The 21,356-nt window shown below is 44.6% G+C and overlaps 1 protein-coding gene across 3 annotated transcripts in view; it reads right to left on the bottom strand.

The window, feature by feature from the left end:
- Nucleotides 1–1,916: 1,916 nt before the first annotated feature.
- Nucleotides 1,917–21,356, bottom strand: part of TMEM131L (transmembrane 131 like) — a 168,362-nt gene continuing 148,922 nt past the window's right edge. For all 3 annotated transcript variants that reach the window (XM_008000032.3, XM_008000033.3, XM_008000034.3), the window contains 9 exons: nt 17,897–18,021; nt 16,931–17,097; nt 15,695–15,880; nt 12,559–12,637; nt 11,261–11,343; nt 5,786–5,906; nt 4,366–4,454; nt 3,071–3,210; nt 1,917–2,329 (listed from right to left, as the gene is read on the bottom strand). In XM_008000032.3, coding sequence (XP_007998223.1) covers nt 2,054–2,329; nt 3,071–3,210; nt 4,366–4,454; nt 5,786–5,906; nt 11,261–11,343; nt 12,559–12,637; nt 15,695–15,880; nt 16,931–17,097; nt 17,897–18,021 — 1,266 coding nt within the window. In that variant the 3' untranslated portion in view covers nt 1,917–2,053. The remainder of the gene's footprint in view (nt 2,330–3,070; nt 3,211–4,365; nt 4,455–5,785; nt 5,907–11,260; nt 11,344–12,558; nt 12,638–15,694; nt 15,881–16,930; nt 17,098–17,896; nt 18,022–21,356) is intronic.

Raw genomic sequence — 21,356 nt, 5'->3', positions numbered from 1 at the left:
CTGGCAGCAGGACCATGTCTGTCTTGCTCTCTGCTGTATCCACGGTCCCGGGGACAGCTCCCAGGAGGTACCCAGTAAATGTTTTTCAATAAAAAAACTTCCAGTTTCCCTATTATTTTAGTCTTAGGGCTAAAGATAATATTCCAATAAAAGTGGAGATTTTTGCTTTCCTTTGTATATATAGTACAATAAAATCTTATTTTGCTTTCTCATATTTTCCTGGTAGGGAAATGAGGATCGATGAAAGTAGAAAAATAAAGTACAACAATAGCACCGAAGCAGAATGATATTTAATGTCTCACTCTCTCTAGTAGGAATGGGAGACATCACCGCCATCCGTCTGCAGAACTTCATGTTGATATTATCTCAAGCATACTCTGCACCCATCAAGCGGCAACTCCCCATTCGCTCCTCCCCCAGCCCCTGCCAACCACTGTTCTTTGTCTCTGAATTTGACTTTAGATCCCTCATAGAAGTGGGATGACATATTATTTGTCCTTTTGTGTCTGGCTTATTACACTTACATAATGTTTTCAAGGTTCATCCACAGTGTAGCACGTATCAGAACTTGATTCTCTTTTAGGGCAGAATGATACTCCTTTGTATGGACACATTACACTTTGCTCATTATCTGTTAATGGGTATCTGGGCTGTTTCTACCTTTTGGCTATTGTGAATAATGCTGCCATCAACCTGGGTGTGAAAATATCTAAGTCCTTGCTTTCAATTCTTTTGGCTATATGCCTAGAACCTAATTATTTTTAATGTTATTCAATACTGGGGGTGGGGGAGGGGAGCGTCTGCTTCATGCAGATCAGGATTCTAACCTGGCAACAGGACTTTCTAGAGGCGGTACATGCCTGGAGGCTCTCCGTGCAGAAGGGCAGCCCCAAGCTTACAAGACACTTGTCTCAGGCCTCCACACAACCACAGCAAAGAGAAGTAAACTCAAAGCAAGCAAACCCTGCATTCCACTCACAAATCACACCTACTGAACTTCTAATATAAAGACAAAACAAAATGTAAAAATAACTTTTTATTAAAAGTTAAAAACATATTCAAAGTTTACATATGCAAATAGATAATTCCACCATAATATGGACTTCTAAGATCAATGACAAGCAGATACAAACTGGTCTGGAAAACATGCATCAGCCACGTAACCACCCCTAAGTTCCTACACTCAGGGTTAGCCTGCTCACTGGGATGGAAACCACACACTTACCAGAATGATTCTGCTGCTGTCATTGCCCCCAAGCACTGGCCTGACAGAGGAACAGCCCTTGCCATAAGTGGGATGGAGAGAACAGCTCTAGGGCTCTCTGCTGCATCCCAGCAACACACCAGGACTGGAAAGAATCCCCCGTGCACCCCCAAGCAGAGTCCGCCCAAGCAAGCAACTTGTTAAGCTGGGCTTTCCAGCAGTTCTCAACTGCTGAGCAAGTTCATTTTTTGAAAGCTCCTCAGATGGTTGTGATGCTCAGGGGGAGGAAAACCATAGCAGCCATTTCTTGCTCAACTCCTACCTTCTTAGAAGTCTCCCTTGTTCAGGAGTTCAAGACCAGCCTGACCAACATGGTGAAACCCCATCTCTACTGAAAATCTCTATTAACTGGATGTGGTAGCACATGCGTGTCTGTAATCCCAGCTACTCAGGAGGCTGAGGCAGGAGAATTGCTTGAACCCGGGAGGCGGAACTTGCAGTGAGCCAAGATCGCACCACTGCACTCCAGCCTGGGTGACAGAGCGAGACTCTGTCTCAAAAAAAAAAAAAAAAAAAATAAGGAGGTCCCCCTTGTTCAGATTTAAATCATTTGGCATGTCTGACACACTTCTTGACTTTTGAAAGCTCTGACATATGGATGCTTTGCTTTTACCACTGATTTATGAAGAGTTAAAAAAAAATAGAGCACCCAGATTTCATTAAAAAATTTATTTTCATATAAAAGTGCCAAAATATCCACCAATGTCATAATCTATCTCAATAACCAGTTTACACTAGTAATCAAAACACAAGCCTCTTTATTCACATTGTTTAAAACTCCAATTATTTTCACACATTCCCACAGTAACTCGAGTCTCTAGACAGTGGGAAATTTGCATTCCTATTTGCTGTGGTAGTCCATATGTCCAGGTTCATATAGGCGCGAAACGGGTTGAACCCCGGGTAGTAATCCTTGCACACAACCGCTTGGTTTTCCATGTGGCTCGAATGTTCCGTGGTGGGGTTGATGGGGCAGCAATTTTCATACACGTCACTTTGCGGGGCCCAGATGGAACCAAAAAGTCCAGACATTGGAGACAAGCTTCGGGTGCTTGTGAGGTAGGGCTGAAGTGTAAACGAGGGAGGTAAAATAAGTTTAAAAAAAAAAAAAAAAAAAAAAAAAAGCCTTAGAAAGGTGAATACACAGCAGTGAATACTACAATGGTATCAAGTTACTTGGAAGTTATTAGACTACTCTCAATTTAAATCTGGGTGCTTTAACTCCATTTTTTCTCAAAGGGAGGATTGTGAAACCCTCATCTAATGGGATAAACTTATTTGCAACCCAGGGAAGAACCCACAGGCCAAATACCCTCTATCTGGAAAAAAACAAAAACAAATGTCAAGCGGATGTGAAAGGAGAAGCCGTTGGGCTTCTGAGCAGGGAGGGTGTGCTCACAGGCAGGGAGCTCTGGGACCCTGACCACCCAGTGACCTTCCTGGGACTTTCATCTCTTATCAGTGAAGTAAAGATCAGTGAGTCCACAAAAAGACAGCTGTGTCGCACAGAGGGCTGGCCCATGTTCAATTTTATCTACAAAGGGCCATTGCTTGGTGTATTTGGGGGTGTTTTTTCATTTGGGGTGGCCAGAATGTCAATGTGTGCGAGATCCCACCCATCTGATTATTACACGTCGCTTTCCTTCAGAGGGCAGCCAGCCCTGGCTTCTGCGATCTAAAAGAAGCAAGCCAAGCTTTGGCTGGTCCAAACCCAACGCTAAAGCTAGTTGAGACCAGGATTAAGGAAGCACTGGAAACAATTCAGGGCTGCCCAGCGGTTCACAGCACAGGATGCGCAACACTCACCGGAGAGCTGATGAAACTGGCGTGTCCCCAGGCAGCAGGCATGTTGGGTGGGGTGTTCCAGGTAGACTGAGAGTTGTGATCAATAAAGTCTGCCTGAACTTCTGCAGGACAAGGGAAGCCATTGGCATAGTTCATGTTTTCTACAAAGAACGGGAGAATATCATCACAGGTAAACATTTTCACGGAGAACTGAATTCTCGCTCTCAGGCAAAAAAGCTTTCGAGGCCTCACCATACTACTGACAAGTTACAGACATAAATACTTGGTCTGTGTGGACCAGGAGAGTTGTTGCAACATCATTCTCAAGATTAAAACTGTTTCTCACACAACCTGGGAAGCCCTCAACGTGGAAGGTCTTCCTCCGGGCTTGTTTTTCTCTATTTGATCACTTGATGGGAATCTTTCTATTACACAAAATACATTAAAATACTACTAGAGATCTAAATAGTGTCAAGGTTCTTGCCAGTCTTTAAAATGTTTTTATTACCTGTCATGCCAACCTCAGCCACCTACACATATATCATATGGGCTGATACAGCAATCCAAAACCAAGGACTCCTTAGGTATCATCAAACGTAATGAACACAGACGCTCACAATCATAACAACATTCCCGAAGCACCCCCTTGTGGTTAGCATGGGGCAATGCATGCATCAAAATCCAGGTAAGAATGATACATCCCTTCCCTGAAAAGGCAGCTCCAGTATAAGAAACCATGATCCAACAGTAGTGCACAATAGAGTAATTTCCAGTTGACCAGGGAAATCCTACAGCTCTCATTTTTTTATTATTACAGATGCCTGAGCCCAAGCATCTGCAATTTTCCACAAATTTCCCCTCCAAGCTCCTTTCCTTCCTTCTGCAGCACCACCCATGGGCAGAGAGGTTAAGGACATAATAGGATGCAGGTCAATGTTTCTCTTTCACATGGGAATTGACTGCCTAAAGAGAAGAGCAAGCAGCTAAAGCTCCAGCCTCCCAATGGATAACCAACAATGTTACATCTACATGGATCCAAATTACCTAGTTCTACCTAACTGGAAGGACTAAATGGATTAGGGTTATTGCTGAAGCCCCCAAACACCCAAAATTGAGGGCTTTTTGAGGGTCATATAAAATTATACATGGCATCAGTGCACAATTGGATCCACATGAAACCATTCGACAGTCTACTGCAAGCTCATTCTCAAAGTCTGCTCACTGTTAAAAGGTACATTCTTCTAAGTCCACACACTTCCTGCTTTGACCTTCTAAGAATAAAAGAATGGCACTGGAATTGTCTAAAGAGCCCGTACCTTCTGGAAAGGCATTGTAATCATTCAATTCCAATGGACAGTATGCGCTGGAAAACTGGCCTTCGCATGTTGCACTCCAATCAATGAAACTGCCAAAAAAGCAAGCAGTCTAGTTTCAGAAACAGGATGTCAAGACATCAAGAAAAGAAAACAGAAGATGATTTTGCTGCCTAGCATCCTAATCACTGTGAATTCCCCAGTTTTGGAAAATAAAAGATGTACTTTCTCAAGTCACAGAATCAAAGGCTTGCTAAGTGCTCATCACTAATGACACACCATCTGCAGGATGAATGGCTGGACTAGGAGCACACTTGTTTTTCACCATGCTTGTTAAGTCTAGAGACAGAATAGAGTGTCGTGGCTTTCTCAGCACTGTGAAAGAACAGCTCGAATACCTTTAAGTGTCTTTGTGCACATCTGAAGGACTTAAACATGTTCTATTAAAAATGTCCACTCAGAGCAAGACCAACATTCATCTTAGAGAAGTCATAACTATAAAGACTATACTTCATTATACTTTGATCCCTACTGCAACCTAGATTCTTATTATAGAAATGAGTTAGGAAATACTATTGTAATAAGCTGAACCAAGAAAATCATCAAATGGATTCTGTGATTAAATATCTAACATTTTCTTAAGACTCCTTAACTGAATGACATATCAACAGATAGCAAATTTGAGAAACTGCCATTGTGCAACTATTTTTCAATACTCAGATTATTTGATCTTTTAAAACTTTAAATGTGGGCCAGATGTGGTGGCTTCTGCCTATAATACCAACACTTTGGGAGGCCAAGGCAGAAGGACAGCTTGAGACCAAGAGTTCAAGACCAGCCTAGGCAACAAAGCAAGATCCTATCTCTACAAAAAAAAAAAAAAAAATTAAAAATTAGCCCAGCATGGTGGCTGTAGTCCTAGTTACTTGAGAGCCTGAGGCGGGAGAATTGCTTGAACCCAGGAGTTCAAGGCTGCAGTGAGTGATAACTGTACCACCGCACTCCAGCCTGGGCGACAGAGCAAGACTCTGCCTCTAAAAAATAAATAAACAAATAAATACAATGTTAAGTGTGTTCAAGAATAATGCCACAGAAAAATGAACAGCTTTGCTCTGCTAGGAGTTAGGAATTACGAGTGTTTTTTCCAAATCTGCCTCTAATACATGAATAAATCATCTTCAATTTTTTAAAAATAATGACAGTCACCACCAGCTTTATTCCTTTTATTTCCTTTCATCTTTCTCTCAAAGACTGGTTTAGTCCCAGTGCAACTCTAAAAGGCAGAAGGAAACGCACAGCTAAAGTACACCGAGGAAGAAGCCTAGCCCTCATTTTTGTAAGGAAACCCCAAGAAATTGAACTCAAATTCCAACTGCAAGCCCTTAGACTAAGCAAGGCACCAATCAGAGAAGTGAAGCTGTACCTATTATGAACCGGGGCTGGCTCCTGAATCACACAAGGCATGCCGTTCTCCAGGGTGCAGTTTAAGCTGCTTGTCACACATACCGGCAGAGTGGGCCACACGTCTCCAGGTGAGTAAAGACCTACGGAAGAGAACAAGGCCTGAGTCCACCCCATCCTCACCTGGCCCTCATCCTACCCTTCCTGTGCCTGCTCTTCCCTCCAGAAAACACTCCCTGATGTCACCCACACATGCTGACTGACTCCTTTTGGGATATAATTTCAGGATATAATTCTGAAATACGGCATATTGTTTTGACCGTTTCTTCAGACAGTGTCCGTTGTCTCTTGAGCTGGATAAGAAGATGAGATTCACGTAACAAACATTTAAGGAACTACTTTCTGCAGGACCCCATTAGAGATACTGAGGATACAGCAGTGAACAAATTATATTCAAGTGAGCAAAGACAAACAATAAACGAAGTATAGCATGGCAGATAATGTATATGCTGTGACGGCAAATACAGCATTTTTTTTTTTTTTTTTTTTTTTTTGAGACGGTCTCGCTCTGTTGCCCAGGCTGGAGTGCAGTGGTGCCATCTTGGCTCACTGAAACCTTTACCTCCCAGGTTCAAGTGATTCTCATGCCTCAGCCTCCTGAGTAGCTGGGACTATAGGCACACACCACCACACCCAGCTAATTTTTGTATTTTTAGTAGAGATGGGGTTTCACCATGTTGGCCAGGATGGTCTCAAACTCCTGGCCTCAACTGATCCGCCTGCCTCGGCCTCCCAAAGTGTTGGGATTACAGGCATGAGCCACCGCGCCTGGCCAAATACAATGATTTAAGATAGGATGGTCAAAGGCCTCAGTGAGAAAACAGCTCCTCAAAGACGTGACTGACGTGAGGAAGTGAGCCCAGTGGGTACAGGGAAGCGCATTCCAGGCAGCAGAAACAGTACACAAAAGCCCTGAAGCAAGGTGTGCCTGGGGAGTTCAAACAGCAAGGATACCAGTGTAGCCAGGAAGGAGAGGGGAAAGGGAAAGAGTAGGGGATGAGGCCATAGAGAGCTGATTGGGAGCAGAGAAGACAGAGCCTGTGGGCCCCTTGAAGAATTTAGGCATTTACTTTGAAGCTACTGGAAGGTTTTGAACAGAGTGACTTCTCGGACACAAGGCTCTAGGGATTTCTCCCATTTCTACACATCTTGTAAGCAGAGGCATTGACAGCCATTCTCCTGGACTATCTTTTCATAGATGTTTGCTAAGCAAAAGCCTTGGAACATGTAGTGTCTCTTTCTGGAGCAAAGGTTGTTGCCTATGCTTGTTGCCTATTCTAAAAGCTTTGGCATCCCAAAGCTCAGGGTTCTTCTCCTGTAGCACAGCCCACTGTGTGTAGCACAGCCCATCTGGGCTGTCTGAGTCACCCTCATGGGGCTCAGGGGAACTCATGCAAAGAGGCTGGTGCTCATGAAGTGGGCTTGCCCCAGCTATATTTCAGCTTTATGTGGAAACATGGCAGCTACCCCTCTAGGGAAACTTCATCTCCCACTCTGCACCTGAAGTGAAGTTGCTGGCTTACTGGGCCCTCAATTCCCAGGGGCTCCCTTAAATGCCTGGGCCTGGCTCACTGATGGCTGGGTCGGGCTGAAATCAGACAGCACCTACTGGGAGGCTGCAGCTGTTCCACCTCAATGCCCACCATGCAGAAATGAAAAGGAACACAGCCATTTTGATCAGTGGGCAGAACCCAAAGTGGTTCCACAGCTCTGGCTAATTCTGCCCTGATGAACCTTGCTAGGTGTAAACAACTCTTAGGCTATTGCCAATGGCTTAGGTGTTTGGTCTGCCACTTGGGAAGCAACAGATGGGCAGATTAAAGACATTGTTCTCTGGGGCTCTGAAATGTGAAAATGGATCTTGGCTTCCGATTAAACCTTGGAGCCACTCAAGATAGAGGTCCTTCTGTTCTCCACTAAGACCAGCTGGAATCAAGATACTGATCAGGTCTGCACCACCCAGGCTGTCATTGTTGTTGCCTGGATGCATCACTGCCCCAGACATGGCAACACTTCCAGCATCACACACCGGGCACAAAGTAAGCTTCCTGGAAGGATAACTGGTTCATGCACATCCTATGGGCAGTAATCACTAGGAGGAAGCTACCCAGTTAGAAATGGCTGGTATGGAATTTGCTGATATTAGCTGAAGTGATGGAAGGACAGCACCTGGTCCCTGGAAGGCATTTGGATCAGCCTCAACGCACTGGCTGTGGTTGTTACAAATGACAGAATGGCGCCAGATGTTCTCCTCGCAGGCCAAGGTGCAGTCTATGCAATCCCTAATACATCCTGCTGTACCTGGAGTAATGCTTCTGGCCAAGTGGAGAGATCAATACAGAAACTTAAAGAGAAAGCCGTCTGGCTCTCTAAGGTAGACCCTGGTCGTCTATGGGATTTGTTCAGCTGCTTGGGTCTGAGACTCTGGGGCATGGCTGAGGTCGATACTGCAAAGTGGTCTCATCCTGCTGCATAGGCTCCTGTGGACGGCCGCTGTTAATAAATGTATGAGACAGACAAAGCAGATTTGGTTCCACCTTCCCTTGGTCAGATTAATTAAGAATTGCTTATGGAATGATATACGCATGTGAAAATCTACCAGAAGCCAAGGCTACGTAGAAATAATATGTGTATGTTGTGAGACAATTCTCCCTGGGTCTTGCAGGTAAAGCAAGACCTTCTTTACTTCTTCTTACTAGAAAAATAGCACTTCTTACTAGAAGCAGCACTGGCTCCTTTATTCTGACCTATCTTTCCCAGGGCATTTGTTATGCAGTCTCAGATGGAAGAGTGTCTCCCTTTGGGGCAAGGCACAAGTTTGCTTAAAGTCCAACATAATAGAATGAATGTCTCCTGCATATACATTTGGGAGTTGTCTGGGTCAAAGACAGACTCAGACCTTTGAAAGCAGATGAGATCACCAAGGAAGTGTGCACAGAGAAGAGCAGAGCACCAAGGCCTGCTCTCTGGAGGGCTCCAGGGTCATGAGGTGGGGAGATGGGGAGAAGCTGGGTCAGGAACCTAAGGTCTACCAGCCAGAACAGAACGTCCAATGTCTGTCACAGGTCAACATGGGGACTGAAAAGACTTAACCAAGCACTCAGCAATGTGCAAAACAGCACGGTTTCAAAAAAGCGATGGTGGCAAAAGCCAGATTACAGGAGTTTCCAGGGAGGACAGGAGGAGAGGAATTTGAATGGGCAACTCAGATAATTCTTCAAAGGAGTCTCCTAATGACAGGGGCAGAGAAACAGAGCAGCCACCGAAGAAGGCAGTCAAGAGAGAGTTTTGGCTATTGTTAAATTTTTAATGATGGGAAGTATTATAGTAGATTTGTGTGCTGATGAGAATGACCCATTAGAGAAAAACTGATGATGTGGGAGGGAATCTGCAGGAATACTCTTGGAGAGAAGGGTTGCGCTGACAATTCTTCCGGCTGCAACAGGAGAGAGGCGGAGAAGGGCATGACACGGTGGGCAGGTGGAGAGGGCAGTGGGAGCTTGCTGAAGGCCTCTAACCACTTCTCTCTCTTCCAGTAAAGCAAGAAGCAAGATTAAGTAAAAGAATGAGGCAGGAGGCACTGGAACTGTGGTGACAGAGGGGCAGGGCGGGAGGACCCAGGCTCTATGTGAAGTGGGTGCTGGGGAATCCACAGAGGCAGCTGGCATGGAGAATGCTGCTCTCCAGCTTTAGTTGCTTGCACAGGAGCAGGTGGAGCAGGTGCGGCACTGGGATAAACCATGGCTGGGGCTTTGCAATAAAGCAACAAAGGAGAGGAGTAGAGGAAATGACTGTAACAATGCATCAGGTCATTTCAGCTGGGCAAGAAGGAAAATATGGCTGTGAGGGAGTACAAAGGGTGATGGGCCCACGGCTTTGCAGGCAACAGACTGTGAACAAGATGTATTCTGTCAGTGGCGCCAAGGTAAAGGCACTTGAAGTACACACACAAACCTGGGTTAAGACACCAAACTGCACGTAAATCTCCAACTGCCAGCAAAGCAGAATGGCATATGCTGAAGGGCAGATGCTCGGAGTTTTTATTCTTCCTCACCATTAAAATCCTACCTTTCTAGGGCCGGGCACGGTGGCTCAAGCCTGTAATCCCAGCCCTTTGGGAGGCCGAGGCAGGTGGATCACGAGGTCAGGAGATCGAGACCATCCTGGCTAACCCGGTGGAACCTCGTCTCTACTAAAAAAAAAATACAAAAAACTAGCTGGGCGAGGTGGCGGGTGCCTGTAGTCCCAGCTACTCCGGAGGCTGAGGCAGGAGAATGGCGGGAACCCAGGAGGCAGAGCTTGCAGTGAGCTGAGATCAGCCACTGCATTCCAGCCTGGGCGACAGAGCGAGACTCCGTCTCAAAAAAAGAAAAAAAAATCCTACCTTTCTCTATTACCCCACAGAAAAAAAGGCAGTACCATCTAAACCGCCCCCACATCTTGCCTTTGCAAATTATGGATTACTGAATTTTAGATTTTTTTAATTGAAAACACTTATTTTAATGGACTAGTCACTAGATTCGCTATTTCTGTTGATAACTGCCCAAGCCCAAGATGTATCCAAGGAACAACATAAAGTCTTTCGCTTTCAAGGGTTAAAATTCTCCAATGTGCAGAGCAGCTTTTAAATTCAGCATTAAATTCTATGACCAAGAGCAAGTATGTGTATTAAAGACAGAGAATGAAGATCAGGTTTATCCTGCCATAATTCCTGACCCACGTTAGGCAAGAAAGAAGCCCTAGAATCAAACAGGAAACAAAAGACAGAGAGAGGCCGAGGAGGAGGAAAAGAAAAGAAGAACGAGGGAGGGCTGGAGTTCACCTCCCAGCAGAGCCCCCAGGAAGGAGCAGTTTCTCTCCCACCCACTCCTATTTCCAGGTGCCCCCGCAACAGCCTTCTCCGCAGGCAGAAGGTCGCAGCCCCGATGCCTGAGCAAGGTGGGTCCCCAAGGCTGCTGAGGCTAAATTAACAGGCTTCTAAGACAAAGTGAGTTGGGAAGGAAGAGGAGCAGGCCAGCAAAAGTGGTAAGCAGGTGAGGTGCTGCACCCTCAGCCTAGCCACCCTCCCCAACCAGCCTCCTTCCCTTGGGCCACGCATCTCCCTTCTGTACTTTTCTGTCATCTCTGACTAGGGAAGGGTGAACTAAACGCATCAGGAGTCTGCTGTGAGGGGCCTGGGATGATTCCAGGGCACGGGGCATCTGTGCCTCAGCTGTAGGGAGGGGGTTCAGTATTGATGCACAAGGTCAGCTGGGGCCCCAATGATGCCCGTCCACAGAGCAGGTGCCTTCCTGATGTATGCACGTGTGGCTTGAAGAAGGGGCTGGTGGGGCAACAGCCCTGTCCCGCCTGCTCTGTCTTCTCAAACTCATCAGCCAGGAATATGGATAGCACAGAACCCTTGGCTGATGTCCGCAACAAGAGGTATGCATCTCACCTTTATCTTCTTCAACACCTGTGGGCCTGGCAGGAAGGGTGGGACAGGAAGGCTCTGCGTATTGTGGGAGACTATTCACAGCCCTGTGGGGAAGACAGCAAAGGAGGAATGACTGATTTTTTTCGGCACAAGGAAATACTGATATTGTATAACCACGTCTGATCGAGTTTTCACTCAATTGAAGTCTTCCCCGAGAAACACACAGATATAAAAGATGTAAAGTTACAGAGCCAGAAAAGAATTGAGGAATATTAAATTCCCAAGATCCAGCAAAGTCTTGTCATAATCAACAACAAAAAATTAACTAACGTAACTACGGTAACCTGTTGTTTTAAATCTACCTGTCAGCAGTTAGCAGCAATTCTTACTCCTTTGTTGACAACCTCCCCCCAATAAACCCATGCAGAGCTTTCCTGTGCACTAGCCACGTTTCCTTCCTCACAAACTCACCCACTTAACTGCATCCTCTGTCCTCTCACCATAAGGGAGGCACCTAAGAAACCAAGTTCATTTCTCACACTGAACTCTCCTCCTTACCCACCCTCCTTTTCTCTCACTCAGTAAAACGTACTTGTTTTGTCCAATGCTGCAGAAATCACCATAGGGCGGAACTGTAAACATGTATCTACCAGGTTCTTGCAACATTTCCTAAATTATTAATGCTTAGTTTTATTTCAAGGCCTAGAAAAGGGTAAATGATTCCCATCTTTATAATAACCACTGCTTCCTCCTTCTACATTCGGAAATAAGGTGTTCTTTTCTGAGACAGGATCTCGCTCTGTTACCCAGGCTACAGTGTAGTGGTGTGATCATAGCTCACTGCAGCCTCGATCTCCTGGGATCAAGTGATCCTCCCACCTGAGCCTCAGAGAGTAGCTGGAAATACAGGCATGTGCCACTACGCCTAATTTTTTTAAAAAAAATTCTTTTTAGAGATGGGGTTTCATAATGTTACCCAGACTGGTCTTGAACTCCTGGACTCAAGAGATCCTCCCACCCTGGCCTCCCAAAGTGCTAGGATTACAGGTGTGAACCACCACAGGTGGCCTCAGAAAATTAGGTATTTTCTAACGTGGCTACCTGTCTGGAAGAAACAGCAATACCTGAGACTCTCCCACATGAACTATGTTTACTTGCAGCACTCCTGAATTATTAATAAAATCAGATTGTACTTCCCTGCATCTTTAAAAAGTTTTCATATTTTAACCTGCAGAACCAAGTAAAAGAAGAAACACACTAATTGGTAGAAAACACAGTACACAAAACATACTGTAAAAGCTGGAAAACAAAAAACTTACATGGGATTGCAGATGTTATGAGAAAGATTCAAGGAGATGGGAGCTTCAGAAGGAAAATCATGCTGTGAAACACCATCTCCTGCATTAAAAGAAACACATTATCACAAGTTTTAGAAAGTATAGTTCAACTGTATATTCGGTATTAAAATGCACAGGTTATTAATATCATTAACGCATAATGACTGATTTTTCACTTTAAAATGATATTCACACATTTAGTCATTTAATTTTTAATTAAACATTAAACATGAATCATGGAATTATACTACAATTATGAACATTTAGGTATATTTCTTTACAATCTCTTTTCATTGTTGTTTTGTTTTTTTGTTTTTTTGAGACGGAGTCTTATTCTGTTGCCCAGGCTGGAGTGCAGTGGTGCGATTTTGGCTCACTGCAACTTCCACCGCCTGGGTTCAACCAAGTCTACTGCCTCAGCCTCCCGAGTAGCTGGGATTACAGGCATGCACCACCACGTCCAGCTAACTTTTGTATTTTTAATAGAGGTGGGGTTTCACCATGTTGGCCAGGGTGGTCTTGAATTCCTGACCTCAGGTGATCCACCTGCCTCGGCCTCCCAAAGTTCTTTACAATCTCCTTTATGTGTGTGTGTATATGTATAAAATTGGAATCGTATTTCATATATACATTGTCTTTTGTTTTTTTTACACCATTTATTACATTGGGGACATTTTCCTGCTATTATATAACCTTCAAACACAACACTGCATACTATGCTACTGTACAGCAATACTTAATAATTTTCATCATTCTACTGTGAGCCTTTGCCTCAAGCAAAAGACACACTTGTAGTTTTTCTTAACTAATGTATCCCCCTTTTTTTTTTGTCAAGACAGTTTCGCTTTGTCACCCAGGCTGGAGTGCAGTGGTGATCTCGGCTCACTGCAACCTCCACCTTCTGCCTCAGCCTCCAGGTAGCTGTGAATACAGGCGCTCATCACCATGCCCAGCTAATATTTGTATTTTTAGTAGAGATGGGGTTTTGCTATGTTGGCCAGCTGGTCTTGAACTCCTGACCTCAAGTGATCTGTCTGCCTCGGCCTCCCAAAGTGCTGGGATGACAGGTATGAGCCACTGTGCCCGGCCTCCATTTTTAAAATCCCACACTGGAATCTTCAGGCTAACCTTCAGTCTTCTGTGGTAGATGCACATGCACAGAATGTATCAGTGGTGTGAACATTTTCTGGAGGGCCATTAAGACAACAATGTCTGAAAAGGCTGAGCGAGACAAGACAGGGAAAACGCAGAGAACTGCTGAGTGGAATCACATACACGCGGGCACATCCTCTAGGTTTTCATGGCTGCTACTGCACTAGTCTCTCAGACAAGGCTTTCTTTTAAGGTGCCACTGCTGGTGGGAGACAGAAGAAATGGTACAGCTTGCAGGCAGCTGAAGGAAATTCTCTATGGCTTGTGTTCATCGCGTAGAACAGCCCGTGAGGAGAACAGGAGATGAGGTGGGGAGTGCACTGGGATCTGGGGGAAGAAGTCCTATGTTCAAGCCTGCGCTACTGACTGCGTGGTATCAAAGGATCCAGGCAACCTCTCTGAGGCTGAGTCTTCAGATGACGGTGAGAACTGGGACACCTGCCCTCCCCTTCTCACAGGGCGCGTGGGCACGCGTGAGCATGCTTGACAAATGCAAGGCACCACACAAACAGGAACTGCACAACCTCACCACGCTTTCTTTTTACTAAGGTTAAAAGTTTACTATGTTGAAAACAACAGTGAAAAGGAATGGAACTACATCTTCACATAGATGTAAAGGTAAAAATAGCAACGCTGAGTAGGCCGGGCGCGGTGGCTCACGCCAATCCCAGCACTTTGGAAGCCCAAGGCGGGCAGATCACTTGAGGCCAGGAGTTAGAGACCAGCCTGGGCAACATGGCAAAACCCCGTCTCTACTAACAGTACAAAAATTAAATTAAACGGGCGTGGTGGCACATGCCTGTAACCCCAGCTACTCAGGAGGCTGAGGCACGAAAATCACTTAAACCGAGAGGCGGAGGTTGCAATGAGCTGAGATCCCACCACTGCACTCCAGCCCGGGTGACAGAGCGACTCACTCTCAAAATAAATAATTAAAACAAAACAAAACCTGAGTGAAAAGAGAAAGAGGCAGAAGACTACACTGAAGTATGATTTCATTTATGTAAGTTAAAGACTAATAGTCAATATTTTGTTGATGGATATATGAATGTAAAATTTTAAATGGACTAAAAGTACCCAGACCAAATTCATGACAGTAAACAGTGATTCCCTTGGGGAGGGAGAAGTGAACAGATGATTTAAAAAAAAAAAAAAGCAAATATGGCAAAAGTAAGAGTTGTTAGTTCTGGGTAACTGAAACACAGATGCTTCTTTGACCTCTCCTACATGATTAACTTTCTCAAACTTTCTCAAAAATAAGGGACAGCCAATGTTCACAGCAGCATTATTTGAACAAACCAAAAGGTGAAAGTTATCATCCAAGTGTCTGTACATACAATGGAGTATTACCCGGCAATAAAAGGGAAGGAAATGCTGACACATGCTATAATGTTTTTGAACCTGGAAAACATTACGCTCACTGAAATGATCCAGTCACCAAAAAAACCATATTGTGTGATTCCACTTACATAAGATACCCAGAGTAGGCAAATTTATAGACACAGAAAGTAGAAGAGGGGTGAGCAGGGGTTACAGGGAGGGAGCAATGCAGAGTTATTGTTTCATGAGTACAGTTTCAGTTTTGCAAGATAAAAAATTCTGGAGATGGACAGTTGTGATGGCTGCACAATGCAATGCACTTAGTGCCACAGAACTCCACATCTAAGAATCATCACAATGGCAAATGCTGTGTCATTAAGAATGTACAAATGGAAAACTAAATGCAGAAGCTCTATGAACTATTCCAAGACAGACACTAATAAACAATGATGATTACGATAAGGGTGGAGGGGAAGAAGGAGGGAGGAAAGAAAAAGAAAGTGAGTAAAGTCCAAAGCAAAGGTCAAGGCCACTGTCCCATCTGTCCTCTGCACTCCTGAAGGCAGATCGAGACTGTGTGGACTGGGTACGTGGGAGGGCAGAGGAAGGGCCACTGAGAGTGCCTGGGGCTCCGTTCAGGACTCACCGGCTGGCATGAAATGCTGGGCATCCACCACGGGCTTCTTATCTCCGTCAGAGCTGCTGGTGCTGCTCCAGCTCCCCCAGCTGCCCCGGCTGGCACGCACGCTGCCCGAGGAGCTCCCACAGTCGGAGCTGGAATCAGAGCAGAACTTGTCCACACACTTCTTCTCAGGTTTCTGGTAGTAACCCTCTGGAGGAAGAGTGAGAGCAGTCAAGTTTCCCTGAAACAACTGTTGGCCTCATGCATTTCTAACAGAAGGAGAGAGGTGACGGGAGGAGGAAGGCCAGGTTCATCTTCAGCTACCTCTGCTCATCTTGCAAGAAAGGAGGAGTTCATGGAAACTAATGGTTGCACTTTGAGAAACAGTAGGGGATGGGCTGTCTACTCTGCCTATGGAAGGAGCAATTAGGGGCTAAGAGGGCCAACACCAACTATATAAGCATGATCTAACAATGATTCTAGAAATAACAAATAACTTCTATCAAGAAGACTGAGGCTACTCTATTGCACTGGAGATTCATAGGTGATTTTCCCCCTCTCTTTTAATAAGATGTCCACTAAGAGTTTCAAAATATTGATAAGTGGGTGGGAAGACTCTTCAGTAAGACCAAAAGCAACACACGTGTGTCAAGGGCATGAAAAAGAGAGGGTGGAGATAGAAACCAGCTAAGTGTGCTGGCCTGTGTCGTGCCATGGGGCATGTGTCTGGAGAAAGTGGGTGTTGGTTGGGAGGGTTGCAACCCCCACCACCCCATACCCTACATGTACTGCCCTAGCCCCCACTATCCTGTATCAGACCCCAGACTCAGCACTGGGTGTCCCTCTATCTACCACTCCCAGGGACACTGCCCAGCAGGCCTTGGGTGGGGCAGCAGCCTGGCTCTGCAGAACTGCTGGACTCAGGTATGGGGATAGCACTATCTCACCTGGCTACTCCCCGCTTTCACCAAAGGGGACCCGTCTGCAGCAAGCAAGCATCATTCCTTCAGCAATATGCCTGAGGATAGTTACGACTGGCTAGATTGGGGGTGTGAGGGGCAGCACTAGAGGCCTACTGAGACTCAAATGATTCTTAGTTTTCTGGTCTCACCCTGAAAGGTTCCAACTGGGGCTTTAGTTATTAGCTAAGTTGCCTGTAGAGGTAAAATCATTGAGGTGTCATTTCTCTTATTAGATACTTCTTCGAGAAAACAAAAATTTCAACAGAAGCACCATTTGTAGCTCAGTATCATTACATACCTGCCTCTCTCTGGGCAGCAGGCGAACTGCTTGCAATTTCGGCATCTGCTTTACAAACCTCCCTAGTGCTTTCCTGTATACACCAGCTTCTTACATTGATGTCACTGCTCAGCTCAGACCTCTCAAAGTCACTGCACACAAGCTTTAGGTCACTCTGTTCAGGAGGCCTGGAAGAGCCACACACACAGAAAAAATCACATCTGTATTTTAGCATGTACATAAGCAGACTGCCTTTCCATGACTTATTAGAGGTGAAAATATGAATCTGGGACAATAGGAGTCCTCCTCTCTTTGGGTCTGGTGGAAGAGTATGATGAGCAGAAAGGGATACCAATAAGAAAAAGATTTTGTCAGGGAAATTAAGTGTCTTGAAGAAGCAAGGTTTCCAAAGCAGAGTGCCATACTGCCTGAGTTCTAATTCTGGATCTGCCCTTTACCAGCTTGTCAAACCACATACTGTCTGGGCACCTCACTTCCTGCAGCTGTAAGAACCTACCTTCTGCAGGACTGAAGCCAGGGTGACCTGAGGGGTAACTATTCTGTTTCATTATTATGACCCCAGGTAGCGCAGGCAGGTCAGCGGCTGAATAGGGAATAGCAGAGACCTGCCTGTGCCCCGCAGTTTTCTCTAGTTCCTGTTCCACAAATGCCCCTGTCTCTCATAAGCAGAATGAAGGTCTCCACATGGAGGGATGGCTTATGCTTGTCCCCTAAAAACTACCAAATCTGTTAGCGTTTTATAAAAGAAAGATACAAAATGGTCACTTTAAGATATTTTTAACAAAATAGAAACATAATGGGAAAATAATTTTACAAACATATTTTAATCTTAAGATATAAACATCTACACTCTCATATTATCTGTATCTAACATCACCAAAGTAAGTTTAAAAGTTAATAGCCAAATGCAAAATTATAAAGTGAAAAACAGATCAAAATATTAAAGGGATATAAGAATTAACGCACCTCGAGACTGGAGCAACACCCCTTTTCTTGTTCTTTCTACATGTTCGACTTTTATTCCAATTTAAATTTTGTAAATTTCCATCTCTTTTCTCCTGAAGCTTTTTCTTCCTATAAGGATCTTCTTGCTAAAGACGACAAAGTAAATGTTTAATGGTTTAAACTAAATATGAATAAAACCATGTTTAAGCGTTTGAAGACCAACTCCATCTGAATTCAGAACGTCCCAGTCTGTTGAAAACTGGGAAGTACGTTTCTCAGCCTCGGTTGGAGCCTTTCCCTCTTTTAAATGTCAATCATGGTCTATTAACAGACCCAGCGGAAGAGGGATTCCCCTTGCCCTTTCAAATTATGAAGTAGCTCAAGTCTTTAACATCTTCTAATACTTATTATTCCTCTTCCTTCCACTATGTTGCCCCCTTAAAGCGGATTCACTGTCAGTGGGTAGGCGGCGGTGGGAGCTCACACACTGAGACCCAAGGGCTTAAAAGACACATCTCTTCAGGGCGTTAGGTCCTTTCAGGAGGAAGATGTCTTCTCCAGGCACCTCACAGAGGCAAATCCCCTAGATCCAGAAAAGTCCCCTTCCTATTGACTGAAGGATTCACACTTCATGGAAAGCAAAGATTGGCTCATTTTACCTTCTCTTTCAGAAGGCTGGCCCAGCTAGGAATTGTGAAGTTGAAACATACACTCGACTAACACAAATAACTTGGAAGGAGAAAAAGAAAAGGTTTTAGATAACCTGCAATACCTACAAGTTCTATGTCTGGGATATCCGAACCCTCATGCATCTATTAAAGCGATGTGCATACCACAATAAACAAACACTAGAAGCCAAATGGGATTTTAACTGTACAGCCAGTGGAATTAGGACATTTTTTATTTCTCCTTTATACACCTTTGTTTCTCCCAGTAAGTATGTATTAACCTTTTTCTGATTCTGAAGGTATTTTAAAAACCTGACAAGTTAAACATACAAAGCCCTATCCTACAGGACCTTATGCTAATTGCTTAAGTTTGAAGCTAAACAGAAGGACATGCAGACTCGGGATTTAATGTTGAACAGACATGCACCACATTTCTTCATGTATTGTTCCTTGGCGTTTTTCTAACTTGGGGGGGGGGGGTTTCCCACCCCCTCTCCAGTCAAGGGCCAACAAAGGCTTGTCGACACAGCAAGTACTTGAGCCTATCCATCCCTCCAGGGTCAGGTACAAACAAAAAATCAGTCTCTCAGTGGGGTCTGAGAAAGCGTGAGCTGGTAAGCAGTCACTCTGATACTTGGCTGCCTTTCTCAAATCCACCTGGTTGGAACTGTCATCCTGTGCAAGCGAAAGGGTGAGTACATTCAGGACTACTGAGAGGCGGGACTCGGTGACCAGAAGCATCAAAGAGTTCTCCGTGAGTATGACAAAGAAAAGGAGAATGCAGGACAAGCTAGATTCAGAGGCGTACGACATATCCCAGAAAGAGTGGCAGGGAGCACTGGGATGTGGCTGAGACAGAACAGGCCGGCAATGGAGGCGGCAGGTGGAACCGGGAGGGAAAGTAAGCCAGAGCACACAGCAACAGACTTGTCAAGAAATCCGAGGAAGAGCAAAGCATCACCTGGCTGCTTTCTGGTACAGAGGGTCCCAGACAGAGAAGGGCAGGACTAACCAGGAAACTGAAGAGACACATGGAGCTGCAATTAAGAGCATATCTCGGAGGCTAAACTGCCTAGTTTCAATCTTGTGGCTTGATTACCAGCTGTGTAACCTTGGGCAAGTTACTCAGCCTCTCTGCCTCTTAGCCTCTCTGCCTCAGTTTCCTGAGTCATCCTCAAAACACTGTGTGGACTCAGTTACCTAGCATCTCATAAGCCATTTACATGAGACTTAGTTATCGTCATCATTATTATTGGGTTATTTGGAGGTTTTTTTGGTGGTTTTTTTGTTTTGTTTTGTTTTTATAGACAGGGTCTTGCTGTGTTGCTCAGGCAGGAGTGCAGTGAGACAATCATGGCTCACTGCTGCCTCAACCTCCTAGGCATAAGCAACCGCCTACCTCAGCCTCCTGGGTAGTTGACACTACGGGCAAGTGCCACTATGCCCAGCAGCTTTTTTTTTTTTTCCTGCAGAGAAGGGGTCTTGCTGTGTTGCCCAGACTGGTCTTGAACTCCCGGGCTCAGGAGATTCTCCTGAGTCAGCTGAACTACTTGAACTAGTTAAGTTTGCTGAGGTCTCTGATAGAGGTCATGATTTAACAGATGGCAGTGTGGACAAAGATTTCCTAAGCTTTACTAAAAAAGCAAAGGAATAAATCAAAGAAGAGAAATCACAAACCTACTGCACTAAGCCATTCTTAAAGCCACTGTGTATAAGTAAAATCAAATAAGCAATAACTAAGTTTGCTTAGTTGCTTAGCAAACTAAGAAAAAACTCTGATACACAATATTAGAGTTGATATCTTTAACACAGAAAGTGCTCTTACAGAGAATAAAACATTCAAAAGAAAAATGGGCAAAAGACATGAAGTACAAATTCATGAAAGAAATATAAAAGCAAAACAAAAAAAACAAGAAGAGCTTGTCCAAAATATTTCATCATAAAATAATGTTTTAGAAAAGGCAAATTATAGACTACCTTGTGGTCTCCTCTTTCCATTTTGGTTTAGAAAACACAAATGTGTTTATGATGCATAAGCACTAGGAAATGGCTGGGGAAGCAGGATCCTGTTCACTGTGTCTGCCTCTGAAGTGTGGAAGCAGAACTAGGTTAGATATTTACCTCTAAATTTCTAGAATTTCTTTTCAGTGGTAGCGTTTTGGATGGACAGTTTTTTTGTGTTTTTCAGCCTTCTACAAAAAATGAAGGAAAATGCTCACCCTTCCCTAGTAAGAAACCCAAAACACGACTGCTCACCTATCACACTGACCAAGATTTTGCAAACAATTGCTGCTGCACAGAGGAGAATGAAAGCAGCATTCTCAGACATGACATGTGAACAAATCAGTACCAACTTTCTGGAAAGCAATCTGTCAGCACACATAGGAGCTTTACACAGTTGATACCTGTGTTAGTCCATTTTCACGCTGCTGATAAAGACATACCTGAGACTGGGCAATTTACAAAAGAAAGAGGTTTACTGGACTCACAGTTCCATGTGGCTAGGGAGGCCTCACAATCATGGCAGAAGGTGAAAGGCAAGTCTCACATGGCAGCAGACAAGAGAAGAGAGCTTGTGCAGGGAAACTTTCGTTTTTAAAACCATCAGATCTCGTGAGACTTACTATCATGAGAACAGCACAGGAAAGTCCCACCCCCATAATTCAGCCACCTCCCATCGGGTTCCTCCCATGACATGTGGGAATTGTAGGAGTTACAATTCAAGATGAGATTTGGGTGGGGACACAGCCAAACCACATCAATACCCTTTCATTCTATTTTTTGACATCTATAACAAAGCCTTATGAGGTGCA

This window comes from Chlorocebus sabaeus, chromosome 7 (genome assembly GCF_047675955.1).
Source record: "Chlorocebus sabaeus isolate Y175 chromosome 7, mChlSab1.0.hap1, whole genome shotgun sequence".
Taxonomy (NCBI): Eukaryota; Metazoa; Chordata; class Mammalia; order Primates; family Cercopithecidae; genus Chlorocebus; species Chlorocebus sabaeus.
Note: the sequence above shows the minus strand (reverse complement) of the source record. Positions and strands in the feature narration are given on the sequence as shown.